This window comes from Pistacia vera, unplaced genomic scaffold (assembly GCF_008641045.1).
Source record: "Pistacia vera cultivar Batoury unplaced genomic scaffold, PisVer_v2 Contig531, whole genome shotgun sequence".
Taxonomy (NCBI): Eukaryota; Viridiplantae; Streptophyta; class Magnoliopsida; order Sapindales; family Anacardiaceae; genus Pistacia; species Pistacia vera.
The window spans coordinates 876,427-889,965 of record NW_022196370.1 but is presented as its reverse complement, the minus strand read 5'-3'; the positions used below and the strand labels follow the sequence as shown (position 1 = coordinate 889,965).

The following is a 13,539-nucleotide window of genomic DNA, read 5'->3' as shown; positions in this document are numbered from 1 at the left end:
TCCAGTCTCTTCTAAAATCTAAAGTCTTAACAAACATCAGCAATTCATGGACAAGACAAGAGTGAAATCTACTAAGCGAGTTGGTATCTTTTAACAACACAACGGCTCACTCACTCCCAACAAAAATCTCTATGATTCTACAACTCCAACACAAGCAACATATCATAACAAGCTTACTTGCTTGATTGAACATGCATGTATTAACACCAAATACTCTTGTCTATCTTCCCCACCTCTTTTCGAAATCTTCTCTTTTTTACTTCCAAAACCATTCGAACTTAACGATACCCAACAGCTATGGAGGTAATTTAAGCCTGCTTGTGTTTACTCCGCAGTCTTTTACACCACTCTATAGGAATTTCAAGACGAAGCGAAGTAACAATTTAACCCTTTTGAGGGCAAGTCGGAGAGAGTCTCCTTATGAGGTTTTAGGCGTGTCTCCTTCTGCAACTGCTGCTGACATCAAAAGGGCTTATCGGAAACTTGCTTTGAAGTATCACCCTGATGTCAATAAAGAGGTATTTAGTTAATAAATCTCTTGATTTTGTCTGTGCATCTCTAGATTGTTAGTGCTTTTGGCTTGTACAAGAGAGAACTTTGAAGTGTTTATCGTTACGCTGCTGAATTTAAAGTGGGTTTAGTGGTTAAGGTATCTTTTTTATGCAACTATGGTGTTTTTTTGCTTAATTTTTTGTAAATTTTCGGTGAAAAACTGGGTCTTGTGTCTTTTAATTACACTGAATTTTTAAGATAATGAATTCGAGTGAAGGCTGTGTCGTTGGACTCATTAGAGTTGTATTCTTTGTTGGATCCACAAGATTAATTCAAGTTTGCTACTCGCGATCAGTGCAAAAACCTATTTAATATCTTGCTTATTCTAGTTCTCAATAATCATAAATCTTTGGGGACAAATGAAGAAATTAATTAAATAGTCTGATATTCAGCTGTATGAAAAACTGGTCTTAAACTCTAAGAGTTAAATACTTTAACATGCAAATCTTATTCTGGTGGTTTAGGAACTTAAATAAGCATGTTTCTGTTTCTTCCCTTTTAATCTGTTGTGTTGTTCTTGTGTAAATAACCTGTATTTCATTTTTTTTTTTTTTTTTGGTTGCATACAGGCAAATGCGCAAGAGAAATTTATGAGGATTAAGCATGCATACAGTACATTGCTGAATTCTGAGTCTAGGAGAAAATATGATTTTGGAAATCGTTCATCTGACTTTTCCTACACTACTGGTCAAAGAAACCAAAGCACAAATGCCCAAGATGAAGAAGAATTCTATGGATTTGGTAAAATATTTATGCCTATGAAATTCCTGTCTACTTCAGTTTTCACTTATTGATTGAGTGTCATCTTGCTCTCAGAGTAGCTCCTTGTAGACAATAATGACATAATGCAAAAAAGATTCAACCTGTTGTTGACATATGATATTTTATAGAGGCTATTAGATCAGAGGATAATTTTCCTAGTGGATCAATCAAATTGCTCTAGCCTACTTAAACATTCTACTCTTTTGCAGAATGTTCAAAGCAAATATTTCTGGATAGTAAATACTTTCTCTAACTTCTACTGAACTATTATATACCAGATATCCCAGTAGAACAAGAAAAGGATCTAATTTGATTGAGAAATCCTACTTCCTTTTCCATCATCTGCATATACTTCGGGTTTTTTTGTAGACCTAGTTGTCCATGGTATTTGTACTGTGCACTACCTTATTGCCTTTTCATGGTTGCTTGTGTATCCATCGTCTTTCCTGACCCTTGAAACTGATGAGGAAAAAGTTTTTGACCTTATTTTGCTGTCTTTGTAGGAGTCGTTTTACTCATGTTTTTTCTTATACATAAACCATTTTATGCTGCAGGTAATTTTTTGAGGGATGTCCAAGTAACAGTAGGTAGAATGTACTCTCTTTCAAACATTAGAAAAGCCCATAAAGTTGCCTTGCCTAATACCATTGCTTTCTTTTCCCATTACTATTGCAACTATAACTTTTGTCTTTGTACCAATGTTAAGTCTAAATTTGTGTGACAGAGGACTTCTTTAGAGATCTTCAAGAGGAATTCCGGAATTGGGAATCTAGTGCTGCTTCACAGGGGAAGCCTAAGAGTCTATGGGAGGAATTGGCGGTATGACATTGTTTTCTTTGCCTATAATTCAGTATCCTTCTGAAACTTCACAATGAAACATATTAATTTTCATGGAAATTTACCAAGCACCAAAGCAGCCTATCTTGCTATGTTAATTCACTTTCACTCTTGACAGGAAATTGGAGAAGAATTTGTGGAGTTCCTAGAAAAAGAGCTCAACATAACTGATGCAGAATCCGAAGCAAATAACAATTGGGAGGGGTCTGGAAAAGGCAACCCTTTTAACAGTTCATCAACAGGGAGAACAGATAGTGGCATGCAAAATGAAGCCGAAAAGGGAAGCAGCATTGACGAGAACATTGATGATATAGAAGCTACTCTAGCAAGGTTGAAAAAGGAATTGGGTTTGTAGCAAGGAAATGTATTTTATATATATATATATATATATACAATTAAATTGATTCTTTAATGCAAAAGATATAGGAGGCCAAGGCCGTGTTTTTGCCTTCATAACCATATACCAAAATGCTCAGTTCTAATGTCTCTGAGGGTGACTTCTTGTGTGCCTATCTTATGATAGAAGGTACACTTCCACTTATTGTGATGACGCTAGTGCTGATTGCCTTAACTATAAAACTACAAGATAAGTGTGATTATATTCTCTTACAATTTTGGTTCTTTTAGATTCAAGGCATCTTCAAATACGGCTCAAATAATTCACTTCATCTGTTTATCTGGCCATCGGATATTACTTATTAGATACACCCTCCANTAACTGATGCAGAATCCGAAGCAAATAACAATTGGGAGGGGTCTGGAAAAGGCAACCCTTTTAACAGTTCATCAACAGGGAGAACAGATAGTGGCATGCAAAATGAAGCCGAAAAGGGAAGCAGCATTGACGAGAACATTGATGATATAGAAGCTACTCTAGCAAGGTTGAAAAAGGAATTGGGTTTGTAGCAAGGAAATGTATTTTATATATATATATATATATATACAATTAAATTGATTCTTTAATGCAAAAGATATAGGAGGCCAAGGCCGTGTTTTTGCCTTCATAACCATATACCAAAATGCTCAGTTCTAATGTCTCTGAGGGTGACTTCTTGTGTGCCTATCTTATGATAGAAGGTACACTTCCACTTATTGTGATGACGCTAGTGCTGATTGCCTTAACTATAAAACTACAAGATAAGTGTGATTATATTCTCTTACAATTTTGGTTCTTTTAGATTCAAGGCATCTTCAAATACGGCTCTAATAATTCAATTCATCTGTTTATCTGGCCATCGGATATTACTTATTAGATACACCCTCCACAGATATTGTATAAAATAAGCTACACATCGCGTAACCTAACCTCTACCACAACATTTGCTTGCTACTTCCAGTTGCTTTTAAGTGAAGCTCTTCAATTTTACTTGAAGTTTAGTGTAGCAATTCGAGTGCACTTTTTAAACATAAAGATTGGGTAAGATTTCGAGGTTCAGGCTAAGCAAACAAAATTCACAGGTTTTGCAGAGGAAAAATAGCAGAAGCAGCACACTATGCATAAATGTTACATAATACAACATCCAAAATCATTCTTCTTGGTGTCACCTCACTCAACCAAATTCAAGTATAGAAAACATAAGATTAACAAAATTTATTTTTAAGAAAGAAAGCCTTTCAAATTAAATCATTTTATCTAGGTCTAAGCATTTGACAGATATTCAAGGCTCTTAATATTTGTTGAAAAACCTAAAGGCCTGACTGTACTAAGCAAACTATGAAATCTAATCGCATTCAATATCTCTCCCCAAAACGGAAGAATATTGCACCAGTCCCAGTATTATGGTCAACCGCATACTCAGCTCGCACTAGACCTAGCTTGACACCAACACCATATGATGAACCATGACCCATGCGCCTATAGACCTCAGTGGGGTTCCCCTTCACATCCTTCGAACTTCCTAGATCATTGCCATGCTCTGCAAACGCATACACGTGTGTATTTCTCACAGGTACCCGGATTTCAGCTCCAAGCTGGAGATGACATTTTTTAAGAAATTAGCTATAAATTCCACAAGACCATGTTCGGAAACTATTAACACAATTATATTTTCAATCTATTAAATAGTCAGGTAAGGACTTGAGTCATCAAAATGCTTCTTTCTCATGAAAAATAGGGCATAAACAAAAACATGAAATGCTTCAACACAACCAATAATCGCCTTCAGTAATTCTCACCTCAAGAATGTTTCTGGCAGCACCTAGCTCACCCATATTATAACCCCTCACTGAGTATGGACCCCCTAGTGTAAATGCATCGTAACTTGGAAGGTCTCCCACACAACCTCCATAGTGGCCATGAAGTACTAGAACAGGTGGTGGTGGTTTGTTAGCACCTTCTTCAACTGGCTTCAATTGGATAAATTGCGTCAATGTCAATTGATGGCGGTTAAAGAATGGAAACTTGCTGCCAACACCAATGCCTTGGTCCACCTATGATTTGTATACAGATTGTTCATATTAGCTTTGAAATAATCACGTTACATATGTAGGCCAAACACACAAATAGCAGCAAAGATTATTGTATTTATTATTAATTTTTTCTAAAATATGACAAAACTATGCAGGGATCCTTTCTCAAGAAAAAAAAAATAAATTATTTTCCTTTTACAAAGCCCTTTCTAGAATAGTGTTAGCAAATATAGAGCATCAAAGTAGCTAGAAATACGTGCTTACTTGAAATACATTCCTCTCACCAACAATAGCTCCATTCACAAACTTGGTGTTGTCACGGGTAATATTTGCCTGTAAAAAGGCCATTCGGTCAATGCCAGTACCACTGAGGGTGGTTGGAGGTCCATCTGCACTAATTCCTCCACTTGGCAACACTCTTTGACCATTTGGAGAGATATGACTGCTTTCATCACGTGTTGTTATCTCTTCCATGACAAGACCATAAGTGAATTTGCTTTGACGGGTGAAATTCTGCCAGGCACACATCAATCAGAACGCAAACAGAAACCATTCTAATCTATAAAATAAATATAAAAATAACAAAGCCAAGCAGCAAATGACCACTGGTTATTACCTCTGTAATATTAGCTTTGACTCCAGCTCGATCAACCCAAATAGGAGGGACTTCATCCACTCCTGGTCCGCCAGTGAACACTGGACTTAGTTTCCGACTGTTGAAGCAGCTTGCACGGAAAGTACGGTTACGAGGGTTGTACACACCATCCAAATATGGATGTACATACTCCAGCTTAAAAGCAAGATCGTCCTAAACATAAGATCACAAGGGTCATTTTATGATACAAACAATCATGCTGATGAAAATGAACCAAAAAGACTATATCAGAAAAATTACCTGAGGATTTAAGAAGTTGCTGGTGGTCACTGAACCGAGAAGGGATCTATTTAGCCCTTTCAGATTCCGGTGTTCAAAAGATACAGTTCCACCAGGCTGAAGTGAAGCCTGAACAGAGTACAGTAATAAAGACAACTCAAGTCACAATTTTGTCATATAAGTGATGGTTCCTCTATTATAAATTTATACAGATTTTGGATTTGATATACGTACAAATGTGGGGCGTCCACCTCGTCCAGGAACAAGACTCCATTCAGCACTGACTTCAGCTGATTTTTGATCCAGTTCTTTAAGCTTGATCTCAACAATGATTCCTCCTTCGTTCTTTTCATCAGGGCGTGGGTTCACCTCAATATTGGAAAACAAAGCCAGCGAGTTTATATTTCTCAGAGCTTGTTTCCCAGCTTCTATGTTAAAAACATAGCCTTGTCGAAGCTGTAAACCCAATTCAAACATTAACCAAATAAACATTAGATCATCATACAAATTTGGGACTAACTCATAAATTGACAATTAGTCTTCAAATACAGGAAGCAGGCACATGGATTAACAAAAATAACACCCAATTATTTGAAAATAAGACAGACATTAAGAATCAATAATACATGTAAGGAGAAATTTGTTTGCAGGTCCAACATTTGAATGCAACTTAATGTCATTCAGATGTCAATTAAATTCAGAATTAATCAGAGTTCAAAGAAAAAAAATAAACCACCTCAGTCAGACATTGGGATAAGCAACTATCACTCTTCAACAGATCATAATCTAAATTACACAATCCCTTCTATGTCACAGTATACAAATGCTTTTCATTCCATGTCAATGCTGCCTACACTCAATGGATACATATTCTTTAAAAATCAAGAGATTCTTCAACAACTTAAACTAAGTATTTTATTCTTGATAACCAGATAGTCTTGGGCAATTTTTCTCACCTTTTGTAGGGTTAAAATATGGTAATTAGAACACCAGTACAGTTACACTTAATATTCCAATATGATAACAAAAACTCATGCTGCACCACAAGTTATAGCCCCCACCAAAAGTTTGAAGCCAAGCACAGACATTTATGTTTTAGTGTATATGTATATACACTAATAAACCAAACATTCGCATCATCAATCAACTCTGAACACATACATACAGCACATTTCCAATCCAATGGCATTTTTAGAGGAATAAAGTCAACTTTCAGTTACTTCATTCCACTAAAAAAACTCTAATATCAACCATATACATAACAAGCAATCATCATCCATCAATTACATTCAAACAGAACACATAGCTAATCCAGAAATCAATTAAACCCAATTTAATCTCACCTGTTTGGGCAACTCTCTCTTGACAACAGGCAATTGAGTGTTCCCTTCAACTACATTCCCAAGCTTATCCTGAAACTGTACCACCAACTGAGTTATATCCCCTTCTACAACCTCACAAACCACTTCCCTCGTATTCAAGTTCCCGAAATTCACCACTTGTGCACAAGCATACCCTTCATCATGGTACCACTTCTGCACCCTGTCCCTTATCTTCTGCAACAACCTCGCACTCACCTTTCCATGGTCCTTTAACATCTGTAAAATCTCTCTATGCACCGAAAGGGGCAACAAACACGGCCTGGCCTTATCAATCCTCCTCCTATAGTCCTTCTCCTGACTCTTATAATACTCCATTTTCTCCTTATCAGTCATATCAGGATCCATTTCAATAGGTTTCGATTGGGCCATCAAACCCACGTTTATGCACCTAATTCTGTCAGCTGACTGCCACGTACTCTCCAAAAATGATATTGTTAAGGCTAGTGTACCATCAGGTTTCGTTTTACTCTCCATATCAACCTTCTCGAACATCCCACAAGTGGCTAAGGATTCGAGCTCTTTCATAAGCTGGGCTTTTGTATACACTCCTCCAGGACGTAAAGAAACCATTTCAAAGAAAGAATCTTCAGTTCCCACAGTGACGCCACGGCGCCGATCGAAGAACAAAATATCTGAAAGCTTATATTTTTTGAATCCGCTGAGCTTGTTGAGTTGAACAATGATATTCGCTGGGAGACCGTGAGAGTCCCACTCTTGTGACTCGTTATTTTCATCTGCAATCGCTGAATCTTGAGAAACTAGGTTTCTCCAGAACCCATTATCACCATTACCCCCAGCGTTTTCTCCACCGCCACCACCACCACCGAATCCGCCATTTCCACTACCTCCACCATCGCCGCCACCGAGAATGGGGGTGAGTCGGAGGAAGAGAGTGGCAGTGGCAGCCGACGCAACGGCAAGGGGTTTGGAGAGGGATTTAAGGACATTAGTGTAATTGGCAGTGTTGTTAGTACGTTTGTTAGGGTTTTGAGAGGAGAGATTACATTGTACAGGAGTGGCGCGTGGGGTAAGGGAAGAGGAGAAGCGGGCGGCGGGTAATTTAGGGCGAGAGAAAGTGGGGGTGGAGGAGTGGGTAGGGAGGAGGTGGGTGGGAGCGGCGAAGGAGGACATGGGGTTTGTCAAGCGAGAAAGGCAGAGAAGAAAGGATAAAAAATTAAAAGATAAGAGAGGTTTAAGAAATGAAAAAGGGAGTGAAGTGTAAAGTGGTGAAGGGTTTAGGGTACAGGGGAGACTTTACATAGCGCCCTTTGGATTTGGATCCCCAAATTGGCGATATCAACTATGCTATATTTTTTTATTCTTAATAGTTAATTGTATGATTGGAGCTTTGATTCTTTTCAAATAATCCTTTGGAATTGGATTAATTTAAAATTTAATATCACATTTAAGCATTAAATAAAATTTTAATAGAATAATAATTAGTTTAAAATATTTAATTTTTTCTTTATTAATAATTAACAACTCGCGTTAAGCCGTTAACCAATTAAAACTTGTAGTTGTATTATAAATTAATTGAATCCGCCACCTAAACAAAAATAATACTCAAGACACTCGCCCTTTATAATTAAGTCTAAACGGGGACTTATAATTCACCATTTCCAATGTTTTTGCTATGAACCAGAACGACCAACGGCTTATCATTCCACATCAGGCTGTATTTTGCGATGGGTGTGTGTAAATATTGGCAGATATAATGCATGCATATTTCCCGGAGAAAATGAGCCTGCTATTCCCTCTTCCAGTACTATGTGCCTTAGCGAAAGCCTCAAAACTAATCAATGCGTTATTTCCCCGCACGCTAACGACTCTTAACCACCAATATGTCAGTGACCCAGAAGATGTTTTTGTCTCCTTGAACAACCAAATTTCCAGTTTCGCTGAGAGCGTATCTGCTCCAGATGGTCTAAACGCCGTCGCTTGGTTGCAACAATTAAATGAGTCATCGCGCAGCCCGTACTTTCTGAGTAAAATTATATCATATTGTAAGAAATCGCGTTCACTTGATGTGGGAATTCAAATTCATCCAATCATTGTCAAAAAGGGTTTCACTTCAAATCTCTATATATGCACTGCTCTTGTTGATATGTATGGTAACTGCGGAGAAATCTTAAGTTCTCAGAGACTGTTCGATGAAATGCAACAAAGAAATATAGTCACTTGGAATTCTTTAATTTCTGGTTATTTACATGTCAAGTCCCCTGATATTACTGTTGAATTGTTTATAAAGATGTTAAAAGCGGGGATAGAACCAACGGCATTTAGTGTTTCTATTGTTTTGGTAGGGTGCTCGCAGTTAGAAGATGAAGTGATTGGGGCTCAGGTTCATGGTGTAAGTTTGAAATTCGGGTTCTGTAATAATGTTGCTGTTGAAACAGGTTTGATTTATATGTACTCAAAATGTTGCAATGTTGAGGACTCGAGACGGGTTTTTGATCAAACGCAAGAAAAAAATGTTCTTACTTGGAAATCCATGGTTACTGGGTATGCACAGAATGGACAACCTAACGAGGCCATGATTTTAGTTCGAGAAATGCTGCGTTTAGGCCTGGGAACGAATGATGTCACTTATAACAGTTTACTGAGTTCTTTTCCTTGTATTAAATATTTGAATTGTTGCAAACAAATTCATTGTCGGGTAATTCGTGAAGGTTTTGAGTCTAATATTTATATAGTTGTCACCCTTGTGACTGTGTATTCAAAATGTAATTGTAGTTTGGAGGATTTTCAGAAGGTGTGCTCAAGTGTTACAAGATGGGACCAAATCTCGTGGAATGCAGTAATTGCTGGTTTCTGTAATTTACAGTGCGGTGAACAAGCCCTCAAATGCTTCTCTGAAATGAGGCGATCAGGGATTGAAATAGACTATTTTACATTGACCAGCATAGTTGGAGCAATAGGAGTGATTTCGGGTCTTAAGGAGGGGAAGCAAATGCTTGCTCTCATTTTGAAAACAGGGTATGCTAGAGACGTCCATGTTCAAAATGCTCTTGTCTCTATGTATGCAAGATGCGGTGCTATCAAGGATTCAAAGAAGATGTTCTCATCAATGAATAAGCATGATGTAATCTCATGGAATTCACTGCTATCAGGATGTGCTCATCATGGGTACGCTAAGGAGGCTGTAGAGTTGTTTGAACAAATGCAAAGAACTGAGATCCAACCAGATGGTATCACATTCCTTGCTGTGTTGTCTGCTTGTAGCCATGCTGGGTTTATAGATAAGGGACTTGAGTATTTTCATTTGATGAAAAATGATGCTTCAATTGAACCCCCCTGATTAGAGCATTATGCCACAGTTGTAGATCTTTTTGGTCGAGCTGGGTATCTCGATGAAGCAGAGTCCTTTATTAGCAGCATGCCCATAGATCCAGGACCCTCAGTCTACAAAGCACTGCTCAGTGCTTGTCAAATTCATGGAAGTAGAGAAATTGCTGAGCGTTCTGCCAAAAAGCTTCTAGAGCTGTGGCCCAATGATCCTGCAACTTATGTAATTCTTTCAAATGTGTTTAAAATGGCAGGTTATTGGGATGATGCAATAGGCTTGCGGGCGCTAATGTGTGATAGAAGAGTGAGGATCAAGCCTGGTTATAGTTGGGTTTGAGTTCGCAAAGAGGAAATGTTGTCATTTTTTGGCAATATAGATGCAATCAATGAGTCCTGCCTATTGGTAAATTGATATAAACAGCTTCTCCAAGACTCTGTTTCAAGTACTGGCGCGAAAGAGAGTCAATAATTTGATCTTACTCAGTTGCTGGTGTGACTAGCTAATCTGGTGGTTGTAAAGAATGACAAATTTTCGTCTAAGATTGGTTACCAAATTAGTTGACATCATATCTTGACTTCAGTTGTGTCTGCGAAAGATTGTGAAATGTAAATTTATGACCGGTGTAGGCATTAGTTGGTTCTTAATAGGCGGGTGTCTTGGGATTGTCAAGAGGAAAAAAAATAACTTAATACCGATCCAAAGGATGCATCTGATCTCAGTTAGCTTAACCAATTATGTTGTATATAAAGTGAAGAACGAGGCATTTCAGAGTTTTGTCATTTTGAATTTTGATATAGAGGTCCCAAGAAGCATCAAGGCAAGGTGTTCGGTTTAATCCTGACCATGTTTGTGGGGGAATTTCGGTGCTAGCCAAAGGTTAAGGAATTCTCAACTACAGGTTTGATTAAAAATCAAAACAGTATACTCTGGACGCTTGAGTTCATATTCATGTTTTTTATGAACATCAGAGTTGAACTTTAGCTTATATTAACGATGATGAAATGTGATGAACTCACAGAGTCATCAAGTGTCAATTTTGTTTCTCTTTTCTTCCACGTTTAACTTGCTGCTTGTAATAGAATCTCTCATAACTTGTTGGAAAATTGGAAAGTTTGTTTTTGAGCTGATTCAAGAAGTCGTGTAATTTGAAATTGAGGCTTTTTAGTGTAACTGTTCTTTTGTATGACAGTCATCTACTCCACAATTGCCATGATTGGTTGTGATGGTAATCAAAATATGTCAAATGGGTTGAATTGTCTGATATGATAGATTATCAAATAAAATATATTTTTATAGAATCACAAAATGCGTACAGCATAATTTGATGTTTCTATTGCCTTAGAATACCTATTTGACATCCCTATTATCAAAGCCATTGTGAGTTGTGTATCATGATGAACTAATCTAGGCTTAAAGTTATGGTCAGACAGGAAAACACCTCAACAACAAAAATTTCTCTTCCCAATAAACGAGGCAAAAAAAGAGGAGAATGGTTGATGCAGGCCTAGTCAATTTGGTACTTTAAGAGAAAATCATTTGTGATTTACAGTTACCAAATTCTATTGCCATGCATAAATATAGAGCCCCACAAATATCTCAGGCTTGTCTCGGGTAACATGTGGCCCTTGTCAATGTCCATGAGAGAACCCCGGAAAGTACTGCTTCTCCAATATTCATTTTAAATATCCTTCTTTCTTTATTTGAAAACATGAAGAGAAAATTTTGGGGCACAGATCTCAGTCTGCAACAATGAAAGACCCTCTAAATTCCAGATATGGAACATTAACTCCAATTGATCTGAGAAGATACGGAGAAAATCCTAGATCCCCAACATCCCCGACTGTTGAACACCTTATGGGAGGTAATCCCATAATATTATAATTAAAATGGAATTACAGATAACAGTTGAAAGAACTTTGTTCAAAAATATGTTTATGCTCAATCCAAGTTATATTCCATTCTAACAAGATTAATGTGTGTACAATAGGTGAAGCTTCAAGGTGGTCACCTCACTCCTCACCTGTAATTCGAAGGGACCATGATCCTGAAGAAGATCACACCCATCATCAAAAGAAATCAGTTCTGACAAAAGTTAAGGAAAGGGCAAAGAAATTGCGACAGAGTCTCAGTGGCAAGAAGAAGCATATTGAGGAAAGTAACACCACACCCTCATGGGGTGTTAGCTTGGAAGACGAAGAGGAAGAGAAAGATGCTGAGTATCTTGGAGCCCCAAGTATATTAACTAAACCCTTATGATTCTTAGTTATTCAAATGATCACTAATGTCAAGATTCTGCAAATTCTTCTCGAATATAATGTGGTAATCCTTTTAATTCTATAATATTTCCAGTGTATGAATCGGAGTTGGCGCCTGAGGGGTACAAGGTGCATGCAAGGCACTATCCAAGAGAAATTTCTGTAATTTCTGAGAAACAGGTTTTGGCAAGCAGTGTCAACCATAGTGTTGAACAAGAAAAGGAGAAGCCTGCTACTCCTCCTACTACTCCTAAACAGACTAGTACTCCTACTACTCCTAACGAGACTACTCCTAACAAGACAATAACGGAAACTGTAACTGAGAAGCTGGCTCCGGCATATGCCACAGTATCGGATGCAACACATGCAATTGCTTCAAAGATTCAAGGCCTTACTGTCTCATCCCCAGCTACTCCAGAAGTTAAAAAGCTTCCTGCTCTTGAAACCGAGAAGCCTGCCAGTCCAACTGGCCAAATGTGGGATAAAGGTGTTTCAGTGAAGGAGTTTATAAAGAATAAGTTTGAGCCAGGGGAGGATGAGAGAGCACTTTCTCAAGTGATAACTGAAGCAATGAGTCCGAAGAGAAGTCCTCGCGAAGGGGGTGTTGTGGAGAAGGTGAAGGAGGCTGTAACTTCTTTTCTTTGGAAAGAAGAGCCTTCCCAATCTTCACCTTCATACTCAGCTTCAAACTCATCACCAAGCATTCCTGTCTCTACCAATGCTTTTGAAGGTGACAAACCTTTTTTTTCTTCACTATCTGAAATCAATATAACTACTAGCTGTAAACCCTGTCTCCTGCATTGGAGTTCATGTATTCAACCTGGCATTGTCTCATTTTATTCTTAATTCTTGTAATGGATTAATTAATCTCTCCTGCTTGATATTTTCTGTTGCAGTTATTGAAGAAGAAGAAAATCATGGAAGAGTACTCCAAGCCAACTGATCAAAGAGAAATTCATCTGGCTGATGAAGGGAATAGTTTCCTGAATCTGATTTTATACAGGTTTATGTATTAATAATTAGATTGGAAATGTTAATCATATTATATTCATGTAGTTATGTTAACCTTATATATGTCGTCAATAGTCTGCTTCGCAGCTCGTAAAGTTTAAACCTGTACAAATGAGTGAGACAAAATGTTCCTAGTCCTGTCTCTTAATTAATATACACACGAAGGATATA

The 13,539-nt window shown here is 37.7% G+C and overlaps 4 protein-coding genes across 5 annotated transcripts; 3 read left to right on the top strand and 1 right to left on the bottom strand.

The window, feature by feature from the left end:
* Nucleotides 1-23: 23 nt before the first annotated feature.
* Nucleotides 24-3,258, top strand: LOC116107271 (dnaJ homolog subfamily B member 9). 2 transcript variants are annotated; one of them, XM_031393565.1, is made up of 6 exons: nucleotides 24-518; nucleotides 1,122-1,293; nucleotides 1,869-1,901; nucleotides 2,039-2,133; nucleotides 2,270-2,355; nucleotides 2,907-3,258. In XM_031393565.1, exons 1-6 carry the CDS (start codon nucleotides 192-194, stop codon nucleotides 3,055-3,057), a joined length of 864 nt encoding a protein of 287 aa, XP_031249425.1. In that variant the 5' UTR covers nucleotides 24-191; the 3' UTR covers nucleotides 3,058-3,258. The 2 variants fall into 2 exon arrangements, with proteins under 2 accessions (XP_031249425.1, XP_031249427.1); XM_031393567.1 differs by lacking the exons at nucleotides 1,869-1,901; nucleotides 2,907-3,258 and having other exon boundaries at nucleotides 2,270-2,701.
* A 488-nt stretch (nucleotides 3,259-3,746) lies between these two features.
* LOC116107269 (protein TOC75-3, chloroplastic) lies at nucleotides 3,747-8,051 on the bottom strand. Its single transcript, XM_031393563.1, has 7 exons — nucleotides 6,778-8,051; nucleotides 5,669-5,890; nucleotides 5,456-5,563; nucleotides 5,177-5,368; nucleotides 4,825-5,073; nucleotides 4,327-4,581; nucleotides 3,747-4,122 (listed from the first exon to the last, which is right to left on the bottom strand). The coding sequence occupies exons 1-7, from the start codon at nucleotides 7,945-7,947 to the stop codon at nucleotides 3,883-3,885; spliced, it is 2,436 nt and encodes an 811-aa protein (XP_031249423.1). The 5' UTR covers nucleotides 7,948-8,051; the 3' UTR covers nucleotides 3,747-3,882.
* Nucleotides 8,052-8,424: 373 nt separating this feature from the next.
* On the top strand, nucleotides 8,425-11,253 carry LOC116107270 (pentatricopeptide repeat-containing protein At1g11290, chloroplastic-like). The gene is given in 1 exon segment (XM_031393564.1): nucleotides 8,425-11,253. A coding segment is annotated over 1 exon segment (1,908 nt). The 5' UTR covers nucleotides 8,425-8,530; the 3' UTR covers nucleotides 10,439-11,253.
* A 598-nt stretch (nucleotides 11,254-11,851) lies between these two features.
* LOC116107330 (low-temperature-induced 65 kDa protein) lies at nucleotides 11,852-12,976 on the top strand. The gene is made up of 4 exons (XM_031393607.1): nucleotides 11,852-11,963; nucleotides 12,090-12,335; nucleotides 12,452-12,912; nucleotides 12,956-12,976. The coding sequence occupies exons 1-4, from the start codon at nucleotides 11,852-11,854 to the stop codon at nucleotides 12,974-12,976; spliced, it is 840 nt and encodes a 279-aa protein (XP_031249467.1).
* The last annotated feature ends 563 nt before the right edge of the window (nucleotides 12,977-13,539 follow it).